At 42.3% G+C, this 21123-nt stretch overlaps 2 protein-coding genes across 2 annotated transcripts in view; both read right to left on the reverse strand.

The window, feature by feature from the left end:
* lmo4a (LIM domain only 4a) overlaps nt 1–21123 on the reverse strand; it is a 193931-nt gene that overhangs the window by 18417 nt on the left and 154391 nt on the right. The window lies entirely within an intron of this gene.
* Nucleotides 3900–20355, reverse strand: LOC310958378 (excitatory amino acid transporter 1-like; the record flags this gene model as incomplete). The annotated part of the gene is made up of 9 exons (XM_083929292.1): nt 3900–4110; nt 6892–7026; nt 7122–7316; nt 12302–12535; nt 12613–12893; nt 17597–17639; nt 17746–17950; nt 19952–20089; nt 20217–20355. The coding sequence occupies 9 exons, from the start codon at nt 20353–20355 to the stop codon at nt 3900–3902; spliced, it is 1581 nt and encodes a 526-aa protein (XP_083785418.1).

Below are 21123 nucleotides of genomic sequence, written 5' to 3' on the forward strand. Positions count from 1 at the left end.
AATATAACAGTTAAAATGATGATTCACTAATATAACAGTTCAGTAAAATGATGATTTACTAATATAACAGTTAAAATGATGATTTACTAATACAACAGTTCAGTAAACAGTGTTACTCAATTGGCTGTTCAGGACAAATAAAAAAGAAAGGTAAGAACAGTCAATGATTCCATGTTCAGTACTTTATGAATGATATGGTGAACCTCTGATTTATGGTGACCTGGTATGAGTTGCATACAGACCAAAAATAACCCAAGAAATCACATTTGTGTCCCCCCCAATCCTGACATCAGATCTGCACCCCTGCGCAGAGCATCACAGGATGCAAATTGAAGATAATGATAAACCTACATTTTCCCTTTGGGAATATGCTACTATTGTATGGATCCTTAAATGTTGATTTAATTTATATAACACTTTATTCTGTAAATGCAACATGTTTGAAACTATTAAAATATATTTTCCCTCGGCGGTAATGCACACTAAAAAGTTGTTTGCCAACTGTAATGAAACAGAAGAAGAAGACTGTTTCCCCCACCTTAACCAGACCTTATGGCCTGTCCCTATAACCACAGAGGGGGGTGCTATCATGGGTGGACACTAATTTAACTCACCTGTGTTAAAGTGTAACTCTGGTATAAAATCATCCGATGGTCTTTTTCGGCACTTGCATACATTAAATAAACCATGGAGACAGTTTTTTTCATGTATAAACTCGCTAACAGCCGGACGTGGCTAACACTGATTAGCTCGGGGCAGTACGGTGAAGGCATTCAAATGTCTCTTTTAACAGCAAACCTCTGCAGTAGCATGAGAAGAGTCCCTACACAGAAAACAAAGACAGTAAAACATGTACTACTCCAGTGCAAAACATAGACCGGTCAAAGGACTCTTGCACGCTTCTAAATCTGGATTCTTGGGTTAAACAAAGAAATTGGTGGATTTTAAAAAATTATTTGATGCAGGTCTTGATAACAAACAGTACGCCATCGCTGCATAGTCTTTCTAACTAAAGAAGAAACTCTCACTTAATACTCCACTTTTCAGCAATTCTCCAGCAAGATCCTTTCCGTGTTTGATCACCCCGTGTCTAACTGTGATAACAGCAACCAGTTACTCGACCTGCGTCAGGGCCCAAGAAACTGTCCCCGGTTGAGAGAAACTACAACGTAGGGAACTGTGAGTTACTGGCATTTTAATTAGCCTTAGAGGAATGGCAACACTGGTTGGAGGGGGCAGAGACACCTTTTGTGGTCTGGACTGACGGACTGTACATTCAGACGGTGAAAAGACTGAATTCTCGTCAAGCCCGGTGGTCGTTGTTCTTCGGGAGATTCAACTTCTCTTTGATTTACATTCCAGGCAGCAAGAATGTGAAACCGGATGCCCTGTCCCGTCAGTTTGTACCATCATACCCTCTTCTTGCGTTATGGCCGCCCTCACCTGGGAGATAGAGACGACAGTGAGACAAGCGCAACACACTGACCCTGACCCAGGTGGTGGTCCAAGGACGTCTGTTTGTTCCCGCCAGTGTTCGCTCCCAGGTGCTCCAGTGGGGTCATTCCTCTCGACTTGCCTTTCATCCCGGGATCACCAGAACTCTATCACTCCTTCACGTCACTTCTGGTGGAGAACCATGACTAATGATACCCAGGAGTTTGTCCTGACCTGTAGTCTGCGCTAGAGGCAAGGCCTCTCATCGTCCTCTAGCTGGCCTTCTTCGTCCTTTTCCCGTGCCCGGTTGTCCTTGGTCTCACATCGATTTGGACTTCCTGTCTCCCAAAGTAACGACACTATTGTGACCATTGTTAATAATTTCTCCAAGTTGGTTCACTTTGTTCCCCTGCCAAAACTGCCGTCAGCCATAGAGAAGGTATACCTCTTGGTGGACCATGTATTCCGACTCCACAGGATCCCTCTGGACATCGTCTCGGAGGAGAGGAGCTGGGTCTCTCGGACCCTGATCCTCGACCCATCTCTCATCAGGAATTTCTACCGGGCTCATCCTGGGAGCCCCGATGGAGCGCCTGGAGACCCTCTTTGGTGGGGAGGCACTCGTTTTTACTGTCAGGATCCCAGTCCTGCCAGTCCTTCCCTTCTCCCTTTTGTGCTTGTGTTTGTCTCCCTCTGTCTGTTTTTCCCTGCATGTGTCTCCCCTCTCTGTGTGTCTGGAGCTGGAAGGCGTGGTTCTGCCCAGCTGTATCCAGTTCCACTAATCACCTCCCCTGGAGTATAAAGAGCCAGATGTGGGACACATTTGTTTTAGTTTCCCGAGATCCTGTTCCCTTGTCTACATCCCTGTCTGTTTTTCTGCAACCCACTCGTGTTTTTCCTGTGATCCTCTTGTCGTCTTTTGTTTTGTCCCCCTTACTGGACTCGCTCTGGAGAGCAAACCCTTCACCTGGACTCTATTCCTTTCCCCCCTGCTCACTGGACACTTTTGTATAAAGTTTGTGATTAAACACTCGTTAAAATCTAACTCTGTTTCCGTATCTGCATTTGGGTCCCGTTTCTCTGTGTTACTCCCAGTACCGTTCATGACACCTGCAGTTCTTTCTGCATGTCTCTCCTCTCTCTCTCTCTCTCTCTCTCTCTCTCACATTTTCCTGTCATCCTCCAACTGTCCTGTTTAAATATAGGCACCAAAGGCCAAAAAACACATTACTGATTACTGCATTCTATTTACTCAGGCTATTCCTGAATGGAGATACGTTATATAATGTCCTCTGCACCGGTGCCTGCCTGTCACTAAAACACACTTTCACAGATACCGGAAGTTTTGAGGTGGAGTGTTTTCTCTCATATTACTTGGTGCATGAGCTGATGTCGTGAATCATACAAGCCACCTTCAATATCAAAATGAAGACAAACTCTCTGTTTTCATCGTCTTTATTGAACAACATACATTTGAATAATGGTCGGATCTTAATGTGCTCATAAAACTGTCTGCATGTCAACTAGATTGTTCAAACTGCAACTATTCTGTTTTTCTCACTTGGAGAAAGAAGTGCCAGAGTGCCGTTCTGGTGTAACGATCGGAACCCATTCAGAGTAATACGTCATCTCCAGGGTCTGGTAACACCCTGGCCACATTTTACTCCAATGGACAAGTGACTCATGATGAAGGCAAAAATGCCCCAAAAATAAAAAATTAATATAAGAGACGGACAGGACACATTTTTTTTTTCTGTTTATTTCACTGAAGTTATAATAAACAAAACCTAAGATAAGTATTTTAACAAAAGAATCTGTTGAAATCTGTTTCACATTCATATTGAAATCAGATACTATTCACCTGTCTCATGCAGTAAATGAGCAATGTTGGTTAAAAAGAAAAATCATCAAGTAACAAAATGTGAATGCACACAAACAATTTGCAAGGCAAGTCGTGTGAGACTGTACCAAACATAAACATCATAAAATGCTTGTAATAACCTGTAATAACACCAATATTAAACTGCTAATGTTGGGACAATATAGATATACTTTGTTTTCAAGTTGAGTTATGTCCTGGTGACAAAATTTTAAAAGTCCAAATCTATAATTTCTTCACATAATATCTGCAAAAGAATGCTTTCACTGCAGTGAACATATCACATATATCTAAACTTACTTTCCCCTCAACCTTCATACAAGGGTGATATGAATTTCAAATACTGATTAAAGTAGTAAACATACAAAACAGAAACTACCAGTCCTATTTGAAACTCATGACAAATGTATGAATGAACGTCATCATTTTAATTTGGAATGGAAGAGGAATGTAAGAATTCAAGATAATAATAAAGTAATGCAAACAAATAAAACTATGGTTGACAACATCTCACAATGAGGCCCCTACTCTCCAAATAGAACAAGCTGTAAGTGCTTGCATATGTTAACAGAGGTCGGGGGTTGGCCTACATGTTTGATTCACTGTGAGCACGTTTGTCATTTTCAAAATCACTATCCTGGGAGATGAGCTTGTAGGGCTTCTTCCTCTCCCTCTCCTCCAGCACTGAGTTTCCCATCTCCACGTCTTTGCTGCGGAGCTCATGTCGAGACAGGAACTCCACAATGCCCGCTCCAATCGAATCCCCCAAAACATTGGTGGTGGTACGCAGACGGTCCCTACACCCCAGCATTAATAAAGAATAAAAGTGGAAAAGTTTTTAGTTATGTGCAACTAAAATATGTAAAATTAAATTCATAAGATTGGAATATTTGAAGGGTTTAAATTGTTTTGAGACTCTAAACCCTAAATTAAAAGTAGGATTTAAAAGTTTAAATGTCTAAATGACATTACACACATTTATGTGGTTGCATATCACAAAGAAAGAGGACATCAGTGCAGCTTTATGTGAAACAACTATAAACACTTTTGATTTCCGATGAACCCCTTTGTTAAAGAGGACATATCAGGCTTTTCCGTCTTTTCTGACCTATAAATGTAGTTCTAATGTTTTATAGTCATGTTAAACAATACAAAAGTGGGGCGGCCCGTGGAACAGTGGTTAGAGCAGTCGCCCCATGTAAAGAGGCTGATGGTGCTCAAGACAGCGGCCTCGACTCCGACCCGGGGCCCTTTGCTGCATGCCCCCCCCCCCCCCCTCTCTCAGCCCATTTCCTGTCTGTCCTATGTAATAAAGTCCTGAAAAACTGCCCAAAAAAAGCTTTAAAAAACAAAAAAACAAAACAAAAGTGTCAAATATCGATGTACTTGCATTAAGACCCAGACGGTCGGCAGGGCTCATCTCTGAATGCTAGGGTGTTGGTCGTTATTAGAGATTTCTCCAAATATCTGGGATTTGTCTCCGTAGAAGAATCCTGACTTCCTATTGGTCGTGCTGCTACACACAGACTCAAACTGTAAGCTGTGAGTTCAGACACTTTTATGCTTTTTTAATGTTTATTTTGGAAGTTATTCTGGTAAAGCTAATGTTAGCGTGTTGCGCAGCTAATGTGGCTAGCCTCCATATAGGCATGTTTCCAGGTGAATTGTCGTATATGATAAGGGGCATAACATTTCAAAGCAGAGCAGACCAGCCGACCAATCAGAGCACACGGGCTTTTTGAAAGCTCTGACAGAGACACACAGAGGGGCTGCAGTAACGGACAATATGAGAAAAATAATGTGTTTTTTAAAGATCAAAGCCTGTAAATTATTGACCCGAAAAATAGAAATATGACCCTGAACTAACATAATTGGGCCTCTTTAAGTTTAACCTGACAATGAGATAGAAGTTGAAACCTTTGTGATCTAAACAAAGTTTAAGAAATGGTTTGATATTTTGGGAAAATTCTCAACGTTTTTTCTAATGAAACTACACCTAAAAGACTGTTGTTTCTGTTTTACTCTATCATTTTTTGAGGGAAGTACGCTCATTCATGAGATGAGAAGATCTGAGCTGCCATCAGGCTGTTCTTAGTTTAGCATAAAGACAGGACACAGCCTGGTCCTGGTTGTGACACTGTCAATCCTGATGGATGGATGGATGGATGGATAGATAGGTAGATAAAGATAAACAGATAGATTTGAAGATATTAGAATGTTATTGCTAAATGTAACGAGTAGTAGCTGCTGGTTAGTCACCTGTAATGTGTTTGATTACATTATGTCAAATATCAGAGAGAAACAGACAGATAGCTGTGTTTTATCACTTTGTTGGGGAGAAGGTTTTTCTCTTTTATGTTTATTGTTGAGGATGTCCACCTTACACCCATGATGAACAGTTGCAGGACAAAACGTACCACATTTTTGTTTTGTGTATTTGCATAACTTTTTTTCTGAAGACAGGAATAAGATCGTTCTCTAATGCAAGAACTAAAATCAGTGCCCCAGATAAACACGTTCAACTAGACCATTTTGAAGTAAGTGAAAAGTCATCCAAAAGTATTCAGAATACATTACTCTACTTGAGTAATCCAAGGGAATACATTACAGATTACATTTTAGGACATGTAATCAGTAATCTGTAGGGAAATACATATTTAGTAACCCTCCCAACACTGCTGATGCTGCATCATCACAGCTGTAGTCTGTTTATATTTGTCCGTCGCTCAGTGCTACGTCACATCTTTCATTGCTCTAATTGGTGGTAGGTCTATCCAATTGCGTTCAGAAGCAGTTTGGTCTACGGATGTTGATAACGCACTTTGGAAATCAAGCCTTTGGAACTAAGAGGTTCCAGACTAGCTCACATTTCCCAATGGGTCTTGAGATGCCAGTCTAGGAAGTCACTGCACTGGGCCAAGTAATAGAACTCTAATAGTGTAACATTTTTCAACGAGAGTCCTTATTCACACCTGCTGGGAAGTATAATCTGGCAGATTGATTGATTCAACGCAACGGTAAGCCTGGACCAGGATAGTCTTGAGGGAAGTTTCTATCGTAAATTAGGCCGACTTATTTAAACCTCCTTCATAAAACATAATGTTGTGAAAATAAGCCTGATTCACTGGAGTAAACCGGATAATCTCGGTGTATTAAACAGATACATACAGGCTTGTACTCATTAAACTCTGCACTTCCTTCTGTTCAGCGTGAGAAGAGCCTGCCTTCATGTGGGAAGGCTTTGACAGACATTCATATTTGGTCCATCCTAGTTAAAGGAGAGAAGGGTTTTTCTTATTACCCCAGTTAGCTGAGTAATTTCTGGGAAGGGTATTCTAATTGAGATGATTAATTTGGGAAACCTAATTATGTTTCTATGTTAAAACTCAATGCAAAAAATATTCAATACAAAAGGGAAGATGTGGAACAAGACTCCGGGGAGAGAGGAGAATTGTGTCACTAGGTGGTAGTAAAAGCAGATCTGCTCCTGACCTTTAAGACGACAGACAGGATTCACGTAGGACTGTTAATGAGAATGGATTATTGTTAACATGTTCCTGATCCACGCAGCTACTCACAGGAACCAATCGACCGCAATGATGAGAGTGATGTCATCAGTAGGAAGTCCAACAGAGGTCAGTACGATCACCATGGTGACCAGGCCTGCCTGAGGAATGCCAGCGGCTCCAATACTGGCTGCAGTTGCTGTAATACTTAATTGATGAGAAGCATGCACAGATGATGCTGTTACTGCTGAGGTTTTTATTCACATTTTTCACTATTTTTATCCTCTTTTGTTCATTTTTACCTGATGGTGATGATCTGACCAAAGTTCATCTCCACATTATTGACCTGGGCAATGAAGAGGGCAGCCAGAGCCTCATACAGAGCTGTTCCATCCATGTTGATGGTGGCACCCACAGGCAGCACAAAACGTGTGATCCGCTTGTCAATTTTGTTGTTCTCCTCCAGACATTTAAAGGTGACGGGGAGGGTGGCTGAGCTGAGAGATGAAAGAACGGAAACAAGTTATAAAACAGTTCAACGTAACAGGTGGAAATTATGATTGTTGAAGTTATAGAATAGAATAGAAATACTTTATTGGTCCCAAGCTGGGAAATTGCAGTGCATACTCCATAAGAATTGATATGTTGTTTCTAGAGGCCTCTTTGGCAGTAAAATGTAACTGCTGTGTTGGAAATCATTCCCGATCATAGAAGTCGTGCACTATATAGTGTGTACGCCATTTTGAAGTGGTGTTCGAATTCTCCGTGGTTCATTTCATTCACTATATAGTCCACTATAAAGTACCCACAATGCACAGCTAATTTGAGCGTACATACCATGTACACTACATTGTACTCTCGCATACCACAATGCATCACTGTCATGTTTTACCGGAGGAGAAGAAGAATCAGAAGAGGTGCTAACGGTAGCATGAAAGCTAACTGCAGTTAGGAAATGTTAAGAAACAACCGTTCCTCACGAGCTCACTGCTGTTACTAACAACCGTTCCTCACGAGCTCACCGCTGTTACTAACAACCGTTCCTCACGAGCTCACTGCTGTTACTAACAACCGTTCCTCACGAGCTCACCGCTGTTACTAACAACCGTTCCTCACGAGCTCACCGCTGTTACTAACAACCGTTCCTCACGAGCTCACCGCTGTTACTAACAACCGTTCCTCACGAGCTCACCGCTGTTACTAACAACCGTTCCTCACGAGCTCACCGCTGTTACTAACAACCGTTCCTCACGAGCTCACCGCTGTTCCTAACAACCGTTCCTCACCAGCTCACCGCTGTTACTAACAACCGTTCCTCACGAGCTCACCGCTGTTACTAACAACCGTTCCTCACCAGCTCACCGCTGTTACGAACAACCGTTCCTCACGAGCTCACCGCTGTTACTAACAACCGTTCCTCACCAGCTCACCGCTGTTACGAACAACCGTTCCTCACGAGCTCACCGCTGTTACGAACAACCGTTCCTCACGAGCTCACCGCTGTTACTAACAACCGTTCCTCACGAGCTCACCGCTGTTACTAACAACCGTTCCTCACAAGCTCACCGCTGTTACGAACAACCGTTCCTCACGAGCTCACCGCTGTTACGAACAACCGTTCCTCACCAGCTCACCGCTGTTACGAACAACCGTTCCTCACAAGCTCACCGCTGTTACTAACAACCGTTCCTCACAAGCTCACTGCTGTTACTAACAACCGTTCCTCACGAGCTCACTGTCAGCAGATTCACTAACATGGAGACTTATTTACATTTAGAGAGGGAATGTCTCCACAGACACAGATATTTTTAAATACTCAGCAAAAAGGCAACAAGTGCTTTCATTAGTGGGTCACATGATCAATCACCATTGTCTTAACTCTGTGAATGATAGGAACTCAAAGGACAGTTAAATAGATGAAAATCTTACAACTTTAAAGGTTTGTAGTCAGTGACTTTCTATTTAGTTCACTTTTGTTCTAAGCTAAGTGATTGCGTCTCATTCAAATATACTTCAGCATGTCCTGTAGGGGTGATCCAGCCTGGTAGCCAGATGCGTCTGCCAGAGAAAATGATCTCAGCAGACATTTAGACAGATTTCTGAACAGACGGGCCAATCACAGAGGAACTACAACGGTCCAGATTTCTGAAGTCACACATCACACGTTTCTGCTTCTCTGATAGGTCTGTTCAATTGAGTCCAGTCTGCATGTCTGAAACGAAGCCAATCGCAACTGTTTATCTCATGTGGGGCGGGTTTAAGGCGACGACTGACAGAGGAGCGTCATAGTTACTAACATTACTGGTCCTACTGCTCCTCCCAGCGCAGCTTATCAGGCTCACGAAAGATTGACTTAACTGTGACACTAGGCAGCACTGACCAAATATGAATCATCTGTCACTGTATTGCTTATTTCTCGCATTAAAACATATTTTAGTTACTGTTTAGATGCATTTTGAGAAAGTTTGTGACCAGGTGGCCATTTTTTCCCACTTGAAAACAGACAAAGCACCAACTTTCATGTGTCACTCAGCACTGCATCGCTTTGTTGCTCTGATTGGTTGTAATCCTGTCTAATGGCTTCCAGAGGCACCACTGATAATGACTCTTGGAAATAAAAATGAACTGTGAGGTTCCAGACTAATGCACATTTGCAAATCAGGCTAGCAGTGACCCCAACTATTAGACGATTTGATCTAAGGAGCCTGATTCGACTGCCGATCTCACAGTAGAACTGGCGCAGTGGTGGAAATGGTGGTTATGAAACAAAGGATCGTTCCTTTAATTCCATGAAATTCTCTGTCAGAATCTGCAGGGGAGAGCTTAGAAACAGTGGTTTGTGTCTCGCAGCTCTCTCTCACTGACTGTCCCGTCAACAGTGCTTTCAGTCACCAGTGAGGATCTTTGCTACTAAAAGCGACTGATTCAGTCAGTGATGATGAGTCAGTATAATCAGTTCAGGTTTAATATTCACTGTTAACGATTATTTGACTTGTACGTGTACTAAACACCTCTGATATGCCTCTTTGGCAGGAAACTCACATTCAGATGAGGAGTTCTTTTCTTCTCTGGCACAGATTTAGCCTGGTTTAACACAACTGCAACAGAGGTTAGCTGCTTCCAGCAACTCCAAAGATGTCTTAGTTATACGGTATGTACATGTTGCTGGTCCACCGGTATGGTAATAAATATTTATTGTGTCCCAGGACAGAAGTACCAGGATGTCCTTCTATTGCCAGCCAGATTTGGCAGTATGCAAGCCAGCAGGCTTCTCTGGCTGTTCAGACCTACAATCCTTTGTTCAGCATATATGAGCAAGAGGGTCAAACTTCCAGGCGCAATGTAGTGGTAGAAGTAGTATGTCCCAATAGGGTCGATACCTGGAATGAGGCGGGTATATCTTGCCAAAAACGCCCCTAATTTGCATGTGAGTCGTTTAAGCGACCGTTTTTCTCCCCTGAGAGAAGCCTGGTTGCTGATTGGATGTAGCTCTCAGCAGGATGTGACGTGTGGTAGGACAGACGCCACAACAACATGGTGAAGTAGAGGAGACACTTTTATCCAGTGCTGAAGAAGAACACAGCACAGAAAATGATCTGTGCATGTGCATCTGTGCATGTGCTTGTTAAATGAGTGCTGCTGCGACCGATTCTCACCTGTGGTCCTTTGCTGCATGCTCCCTCTCTCTGTCTCTCTCCCATTCACACACACACACACACACACACTCACACACACACGCACACACACACACACGCACACACACTTGTGCGCGCACACACACACACACACACACACACACACACACACACACACACACACACACACACACACGCACGCACACACACACACACACACACACACACACACAGCCTGTCTGTCAACAAACACTTTTACAGCCACCTTAATTCAAACAAAAACTATACTGTATTTCTCAGTTTCTCGAAACAGCGCTGCTGTATCACTGATCAGCTGATCACCGAGGATCTAAACCCATTCAGAGTGATACGTCACCTCCAGAGTCTAAATCCCTCTGGGGCCTTTTCTTTTTAACGGGAACACGGCGAGTGAACGGTCATTTGAGAGGACGTGGCCTGAGTCTTTCAGAGCGGCCACATTTTACACTAATGGAAACGCACCTAATAGTATCCATACTGCGTGCAACAGTAGGTAAGGCCAGCTGCAGTACACACTCAAAGTAAAAGGAATAAATATGCGATCTGGATCCAAGCCATGAGAAGGGGTGTAACGAGACCCTCAGCTCACGACACAATACACAATACCCAATACACAACACAGATATTGAGTTTATAAGAACGAGACCAGATAAGATTTTAACACTGTTTTTAACTCTCAGTATTTTCTTTACAGGGGCGGTAATTTTAGCAGAGCGTAGTGCATAGCGCTCATGTTAGCCAAGGTGTACAGCAGTCATGGCCGTAAAGTATAGACCCACCTGGACCCAAAAGGGCCCTGTCTATCATATACAGTCTTTGCTTTTGTCTGGCATTTCCATTCCATTAAATATATTGACCCACACTTCTGTTTTCCAGCTGTATACGTGTTTTGTGTATATGAGCCTAACCGTATCGGTGCTGACTGATCAGCTCAATCTGTGTGTGTCACCTGCCTCAATCACTGCCCTCGGCTGGGAAATAAAGTCAATGGCTCAGTTAAACACTTTGATTTCTTGCCATGGAGCTGACATAAAAAACTAATTTGGATTATTAAATGCCTTTGGATTAGTAAATGCCTTTGGATTAGTAAATATCTGTCTCCCAGCTCGACACATACCGAGGCTTCAGGTCTGTCCGGTGCTGACATTTGACCTAAAACCTGTAGCCTGATGAGAAGCTGCAGGGGCCCACGTGTTGCGTGTTTACATATTGTTTGTGTTTTATCTGTCACTGTTGCAGTTTATCCACTTACATAATGATATTGTGACACAACTTTTCACCTCAGCAAGAAATATTGTCACATTTTAATATCGCAAGATGAGTAATGCTAACTTTAGCAACTAATGTGCCCCAACTTCTCCAGCTCATGAAGCAATGTGGTGTTTTATTTACAGGGATATGCACAATACAGCTTTATTGAAACGACTAAACTCAGAAACCTACCACCATAGATGATGATGTCATAATCATTCAAATTGGGACAGCAGGGCATGTTTTCAGAAAGTCTCTCAGACAGAAGTTCATACACTACTTACACTTTGGAGGCAGCCCTCAGAATTTGTCAATGTCAAAAACGTATGGGGCACTTAGTTAAAGCATACTTTTAACAAATGTCAACTTTTAGCAGGTTTGTGGTAGTTCCAATACTAAAATAAGTGTTTCCGACGGCTTCCAGTCTTTGTGCTAACAACTAGGCTAAATACTCATCTGACTATAGGTTTGGCCACAAACAAGCATGGTTCCCAAAATGTTTGTTTTAGGGAATACTTTGATGAGATTCAAGTGTGGTAGTGTTGGACACAACTCACCTGGAGGAGGTCCCCAGGGCCGTTACTAGAGCTTGCAGGAGCCCAGCAATGAAGATAAAGGGGTTTTGCCGAGTGATGACAAAATAAAGAGTTGGAAGAATAAGAACTCCATGGATCAGTAAGCCAATGATAACTGTGATGGTATACATGCCCAGCTGGCCTCCCATCTGTGTCAGATCATCCATCTCCACAATCTTTCCTGCAATCAGGAACAGGATACCAATAGGAGCATACCTGAGAGGAGGATAGGAACAGCCAATCATTGAAGAGAAGAGTGAGGGAAACACCACTTACTGAAAGTGAAGTCTTACCACATGATGATGGCAACCAATCGCATGATAGCTTCATTGAGGCTGTCGAAGAAGTCCCTCAGGAGCTGGCCCTGCTCCTTCATATTGCCAATTATTAGACCAAAGCACATGGAGAAGACCACCAGCCCGAGGGCATTGACCCCGTTCACCTGACCCGGCACTGGGATCACATCTTCCCGGGTGATCTCCATGACCTCCTGGGTGCCATTGGTTGAGTTGAAGAAGGTGTCGTTCACTGTCACAGTCAAATGGACTACCCGCTTTCCATATTTGGTTTTGAACTGGAGAATGAGAAAATGAAAGGCTCAAGGTTTTACCTGTTGATTTTGATAGAGATGAAAGAGACCACTGCTCTGATTTCATCTTTTAGAACCAGGTAATCATACTTTGAGTTAAACTACCGCTTCATGTCCTTCGGGCTCATCCTTACTACTGGGGACCAGGGACAAATGCTGCATTTCCAATGCGTGGTGTGGCAACTCTACTCTAATCTACTCTACTCTACTCTACTCTACTCAGCTCTGCTCAACTCTGCTCTACTCTACTCTACTCTACTCAGCTCTGCTCAACTCTGCTCTACTCTACTCTACTCTACTCTACTCTACTCTACTCTACTTTACTCTACTCTACGCTGCTCTACTCTACTCTACTCTACTCAGCTCTGCTCAACTCTGCTCTACTCTACTCTACTCTACTCTACTCTACTCTACTCTACTCTGCTCTACTCTACTCTACTCTACTCTACTCTGCTCTACTCTACTCTACTCTACTCTACTCTACTCTACTCTACTCTACTCTACTCTACTCGACTCTACTCTACTTTACTCTACTCTACGCTGCTCTACTCTACTCTACTCTGCTCTACTCTACTCTACTCTACTCTACTCGACTCTACTCTACTTTACTCTACTCTACGCTGCTCTACTCTACTCTACTCAGCTCTGCTCAACTCTGCTCTACTCTACTCTACTCTACTCTACTCTACTCTACTCTACTCTACTCTACTCTGCTCAGCTCTACTCTACTCTACTCAGCTCTGTTCAACTCTGCTCTACTCTACTCTACTCTACTCTGCTCTACTCTACTCTGCTCAGCTCTACTCTACTCTACTCAGCTCTGCTCAACTCTGCTCTACTCTACTCTACTCTACTCTACTCTACTCTACTCTACTCAGCTCTGCTCAGCTCAGCTCTGCTCAACTCAACTCAACTCAATTCAACTATACTCTACTCTACTCTACTCTACACACTCTTCTTTGGTATTCCATCAAAAAAAGTTGTGGATAGTACCAGGTACCTTTTTTATTACCTCCTCGCCAAGATTTTTTTTTCTTTCAAAGAGCACAGAATCTTTAAGATGGAGTGTTTTCTTTCATGTTACTTACTTCATAAGTTGACGTTGTGAATCATACGGGCCACCTTAAATCAAACTACCACTATTCTGTATTTCTCTTTAAGAAAAACGCTTCGCTGTATCACTGATCTGCTGATCAGCTGTGATCTAAACCCATTCAGAGATACCTCCGGAGTCTCCTAAATCCCTCTGGGGCCTTTATTTTTGTAATGGAAACACGGTGAGTGAATGGCGATTTGAGAGGACGTGCCCTGAAACTTTCCCGGGAGGCCACTTTACGGGGCTAGTGGAAACATGCCTATTTTCTAGTACGACACAGGACACCATGTACAAACGTTCTTAAAGCTACAGTTAATAGTTAGCTCAATTATTTTATTCACTCAACCCAGATATTTCAAAATGGCAGCCAACAAAACAACACTGTACACTACACAGTACACAGTAAACTATACAGTGCCCTACACAGGTCGCTATTGTACTCTACACTGTACATTACACTGTACACTATACAGTACAATACACTATACACTTCCCTGCTCACAACATAGTACACTACACAGTAGTACAGTGATGAACGCTGGTTCATCACGTTAACGCTGGTTAATCACGTTAACAATACTAAGCTGAATGAACACAGCTAGCTCTGCTGCTGGAGGACCTTCACTACTGGTTTAAGTAGAAAATGAACAAGGCAAAATTGCTATTTGGAAGTATTTAGCATACAAGGCTAATGACCGGGGAAAGGCTGAGGATGTAAAGTGGCTATTAATAAACACTTACGTTAGCGCGAAGCTAAACAGCTAACGTCATCAGTCCTGCCCGTCTAACGTTAAGAGGCGGTAATTTATCGAGTTGACACAATAACGTGTCTGAAAAGTCAACCAGCAATGAGACAGAAACAGCAGCAGCTGCTGTACCAACTCTATCTAATCAGCAGAGATAATATGGAGCCAAGTCAGCAGAAACACAGCCGGTAAACAGGACTGGAGCTGAATACATTAGCATGGAGCAGATCCCTGTTTACACTGTGGAGAAACCTGACTAACAACAACTGATTAACTGATCCACCAACTGAACCCAAGTTTTAACCTCCTTCATGGAATCATTTAATGTCCACACAAATCCCTGAGCTCTACAACACAAGAAAACAAAGAGAATTTGAACATATTTGTCATATTTATATTCACCCTGCAGTTATGTGTTTTCTGTTTGTATTTTAATCTTTATTTTAAATTGTCCTCCTTCATTTTTTTGTTATTTTCTCCCTGTGGAATCGAAAATGCTATCGAGGTATTTTCCTGGGTATCAATATTGACTTTGAAATTCTAGTATCCTGACCTTACTCTACAGTGAAATACACAGTACACTACACCATAAACGACTCGGTACACTACACTGTACACTACACCATAAACTACAAAGTACACTACACGGTTCACTACACCATAAACTACACAGCACACTACTCTGTTCACTACACAGTATACTACACTGTACACTACACAGTACACTACACTGTACACTACACCATAAACTACACAGTACACTACACTGTTCACTACACAGTATACTACACCGTACACTACACAGTACACTACACTGTACACTACACAGTACACTACACTGTACACTACACCATAAACTACACAGTACACTACACTGTTCACTACACAGTATACTACACCGTACACTACACAGTACACTACACTGTACACTACACAGTACACTACACCATACACTACACCATAAACTACACAGTACACTACACTGTACACTACACCATAAACTACACAGCACACTACACTGTTCACTACACAGTATACTACACAGTACACTACACTGTACACTACACAGTACACTACACTGTACACTACACCATAAACTACACAGCACACTACACTGTTCACTACACAGTATACTACACCGTACACTACACAGTACACTACACTGTACACTACACCATAAACTACACAGTATACTACACCGTACACTACACAGTACACTACACCGTACACTACACAGTACACTACACCATACACTACACCATAAACTACACAGTGCACTACACTGTACACTACACAGTACACTACACTGTACACTACACCATACACTACACCATAAACTACACAGTACACTACACTGTACACTACACAGTACACTACACAGTACACTACACCATACACTACACCATAAACTACACAGTACACTACACTGTACACTACACAGTACACTACACTGTTCACTACAGCATGCACTTGAAGTGCAGACATTGTTGCAATTGAAAAGATCACATTGAAGATGATGTCATGGCCGTTTCATACAATGTTTCTATAGTGATCAGCAGTGGTGAAAAGTAATTAAATACATTTACTCAAGTACTGTACTTTGGTACAATTTTCAAGTAATGTACTTGAATATTTCCATTTTATGCTCCTTTGTGTTTCTTCACTGCATTTCAGAGGAAATATTATACTTTTTAACTCATCTACATTTATTTGGTAGCTTTAGTTACTAGTTACTTTAGAGATTCAGATTATTAATACAAAATAGTATCAGCAAATTAAATTGATTATGCTACACAGCAGTGTATAAAGTAAATAAAAAGAGTGCCACCTTTACCAGCTGTAACATTAAAGTGATATTTTCATGAATCTATCAATAATTACAATATTTACCGTGAATAATTAGTAACACAATGAGCTTCCATTTAGCACCACTCTTAGGTCAAGTTTGTCTTTGTTCATAAGAGATTGAAAACATGCTTGATAAGGAAATTTGCTTTGGATATATGCATGGCCTTCAATGGACTCATCTTCTCTAAATCTATCTGGGTCTACACAGGCCTATTTGTCAGGGAATTTGGCACTGATTGTGTAAAAAATAACAGACATAAACATAGGACACTTTCTGTGAAAAGTGGGGAACAGCCGACCCTTTTTTAAAAAAAAGGTCCCTCTGTTCCCCGGTCACATACAAAGATATACGACGTGGGAAACATAGGACCCAGGGAACATAGGTACTCACGTGACTTGCTAGCTAACTAACTGAAACTATACGGAGAATATAAAGATTGCAACGCAGCAACGGCAATGTTGCTCTCTGAAATGCATAATTTTCAATTGCATACACAAGTTTGTCACTGCATTAAGCATCGTGCTGTTGAAGCAGCAGGCCACGCTAAGTTCAACCTGGTATTTGTGCGGTCTCAGGTCATCTGCATTGTATACATTTTGGAGGGGGAGATTGGTCAAGTGACTACACCGCAGCGTCTGAGCGTTACACAGGGTGTGAGCGAGAGTGAAGAGGGAAGGGGGCGGAGACAAAGACGTTCCAAAGAGTTTTGGAACACATTGGCTTTAGGACTTTTGGTTCAATTTGGGTCAGGCTGAAAAATGTTTTTGAGCTGTCAGGCCTTAGCTGGGCTGGAGCCTACATGATTGTAGGGTCAGTCTAGGGCCTAAATGTCAGGCCCGTTGAAGTATTCTACCCTCGGCCCTCACACCATCTGATGTGTTATTTCGCGGGGTGAAATGAACACTGCAGGGGCTGCTTGTCAAATGATTACCAATAATAGGACTTCATGGATACGAAGAACCACAAACGTATTATTCATTTTCATTATAAAGCTCACCTGCTGTGTACAGGCTTGGACCAAGTTTGGTGGAAACATATTTCTGAAATGAGAAATCACACAATGATTAAGAGATGATGTTGGCCAGTTCCAGTCAATATTACTTTTGAATTTATTTGTGAATATTATTGTTCCTCCATGCAGGCTACCTGATTAGATCTAAGAAGGCATCAGCAGGACTGACTTGCTCTATTTTCTGCTGCTTTCCAAACTCATCTTTTGATCCTTTTCCGGGGTGGATGATGAGGACGACTAGGATGCCAATGAAGACTGCGATAAAGGTTGTGGTCATGTAGTAAATCACAGCTCTCATGCCCATCTTTCCAGAGGCTTTGCTGTCCAAAGCTGCCATTCCTAATGGAAAGAAGGTGGAAATATAATCAATATCTGAGTATTAAGACATAAAATATTCTTTACAAACCGTTTTCCCACTGATTTCTATAAAAAAATTTACTTCTTTTTGCAGAGTCGCCCCCTGCCATAAAGAGTGCAGGTTCACTTTTCAGACCTGGAAGCTATGTCCATCTTCATTATACAGTCTGTGGTTCTAAGCTGAGACTTAGGGGTATTGTAGTATTAAGGGTCATCACCAATACCAAACTGACCAAAAAGAGCCTGAGAAACATTGAAAATGTACAAATCTGGTCATATCTCAAAGCTTCTGCTCAATAGCCTCTGTACCATAAAGTTAATTCACCAATGTTAAAATATATTCAGATTGTATTGTCAAGTACAACAAGTGTATTTAAAGGCTAATTTAAACATTTGACCTGAATAGCCCCAATTATGTTTCAGATTTTAAGAAAGATAAATTAAAGAAACTCTATGCATAAACACAGAAAACACAAAGTGATTAATGGAACAGAAGCTGAGCTGGACGGCAAGAGAGACTTAAGCTCTATATACAAAGTTGAGATAGGATATTATTGAAATGTAAATTTTACCTGGGACACTGAAAGGGAGCATTTATATTCTGATGGCTACTTTATGTAGGCTAAATGAAAGCTGTCATAATAGACCAACCCTGAGGTGAGTAAAAATGAGGTGTACCTCTAACTTTGTAATTTTTCTAATATGTGGGTAGAAACTCACAAGCGGTTGGCTGAGGGAACTGCCTTGAAAAATGTGGGGCCCATTGCTGTAAACCAGGGGTGCCCAATCCTGCTCCTGGAGAGCCATTGTCCTGCATGTTTTAGGTTTCTCTCTGCTCCAACACACCTGATCTAATGATGTGCTCGTTATCAAGCAGCTGAAGCTCGTCACAGGTTTTATAATCATTAGAATCAGGTGTGTTGAAGCAGGGAGGAACCTAAAACTGGCAGGACAGTAGCTCTCCAGGAGCAGGATTGGGCACCCCTGCTTTAAACCATAAGAATAGACCGAGAGCAGTTAGCGGCCACAAGGATGAAATACCTTCGGTAACTGATATAAACCAAGTCTTCTCTGTATGGAACTGAATGTTGAAGTGTCCTTGGGTAAGACACTGAACCCTGAATTGCTCCCTGTGTTGCGCATGGGTGTGTGAATGTGGTGTGAATGGTTAGATTAAATGGTCTGTAGATGTTTACTGCCATCAGTGTGAATGTTTGTGTGAATGGGTGAATGTGACAAGTAGTGTGAAAGCGTCTTGAGTGGTCAAAAGACTAGAAAGGAGCTATATAAGTACAAGTCCATTTACCATTTACAGTGATTGGTTTATGGATTAGTGACGCACCAACCAAGCCCCCACCACATCGACTTCCTGGTTGATCCAATCAGGAAGTGCCAAAAACTGCAGTTCTCTGAGTGTCCACTAGGGGCAGGTTTCATAACAGAGCAGTTTCTCATTGACCCCCAACACTGAGGGGGGTGAATTTTTTTGTAACAGGCTAGTTTTTATTTTATTGGAGGTTAAAGTTTATGAATAATTAGGGGCGTGGCCTCTTGAGTGACAGCTAGCCTCTGGCCCTCACTTCTCCTTGGATGTAAACGTCAGCCAGATGGACGTATCTCCCTCCCCCCAACGTCACATACGTGCCCTTTTTTGTTAAGAGGAAATGAGGAGTAGTCAAAGTCTGACAAGATGGCGTCTCCCGTAGGCGAGGAGGAGAACGGACCCCGACGGGTATGCTATATCCAGTTTTTATACAGTCTACGGCACCAACTAAAGCTGCCTGGGATATGTTTGAATTTACAGAGAAGTGCATAACTGACTGAGGAATGTAAAAACTTTGCTCAGAAACAAGTCACTATAGTCAGTGTCAGACATTTTAGAGGACAGAAACAGAAGGAAAACACTCTTTTGAATGGAAGAGGACTTTGATAAGTCCTATGCACTGACTGATCAGTTACATGTATGGCATGCATTTGTCGTACCTGTTATTAGACTGGAGACCAGTAAGGGCAGAACAAGCATCTGAAGCATTCTCATTAACAGCTCTCCAGGGAAAGAGAAGTACTTTACTTCTCGATAGGTCATCTTATATGGACGGAGCGCAAATCCCAGAACAATTCCTGCAGAGAGAGGGATAGTGTGTGGGCCTGTGCATTAAATATTTGTGTCTCCACTGCATTGACAGGTCAGAGTCATGTCAATGCAGCGGAGACACAGGCTGAATGAACTCAGCAGAGCCATACACACCTACAATAACTGCACCAACTGTAAAGAGCACAAAGGCGTTCTTCTTGAGGAAAGCCTGGACGTCCTCTTTGGAGATCTCCTCCACTTTCCTCTTTGCCTTCATTGTACGTATGTGAATACCTTCCCTTAGTCGCTGCATCCTGCTGTAGTAAACCAAGATATATGCATTAGTGCAAATAGTGTACAGACTTAGTCATATGTCCATATGTGCATTATTGTAAGTAGTGGGCTGCGCTCAAATTGTGTCACTATCTTTTTAAACACACTTCCTGCCTGTAGAATAGTGGGGCAGAGCTCTTTGCTTGACAGAATTGGACCAAACCACCGAACCAACATACTGTAGAGGAAAACTTTGAACAGATTTCTGACTGAATGCAAAGCTTGGTTCACATATTGGTTGTCATCAAATGATGAAAAAAGTATTAAATGTTATGTCATGAATCCCCCAATCTATTAAAATTGACATTATAAAATATGTGTCTAAAGACATTTTAGGCCAGAATTACACATTAGGCGGCACAGTGGGGATGCGGTTATCACTGTCGCCTCACAGCGAGAGGGTTCCTGGTTTGAATCCCAACTGGGGCCCTTCTGTGTGGAGTTTGCATGTTCTTCCTCTTTCTGCGTAGGTTTTTCTCCGGGTTCTCCGGTTTCCTTCCACAGTCCAAAGACGTGCAGGTGTTCGGTTCATCGATGACTCTAAATTGCCCGTAGGTGTGAAGGGTTGTCTGTCTCTGTTCGTCTCTATGTGTCCTGTGATAGACTGGTGTCCTGTCCAGGGTGGACCCCGCCTCACGCTCCAGCCCCCCAGTGGTTGAAGATGGATGGATGGATGACTTATGCAATAGAGCGCTGGATGGGTCCCATTTTAATAAAGTTGACGTTGTGTTGTGATTATGCAAATTCA

The sequence above is a fragment of the Echiichthys vipera genome, assembly GCF_963691815.1.
Source record: "Echiichthys vipera genome assembly, chromosome: 16".
In the NCBI taxonomy this organism is placed as follows: Eukaryota; Metazoa; Chordata; class Actinopteri; order Perciformes; family Trachinidae; genus Echiichthys; species Echiichthys vipera.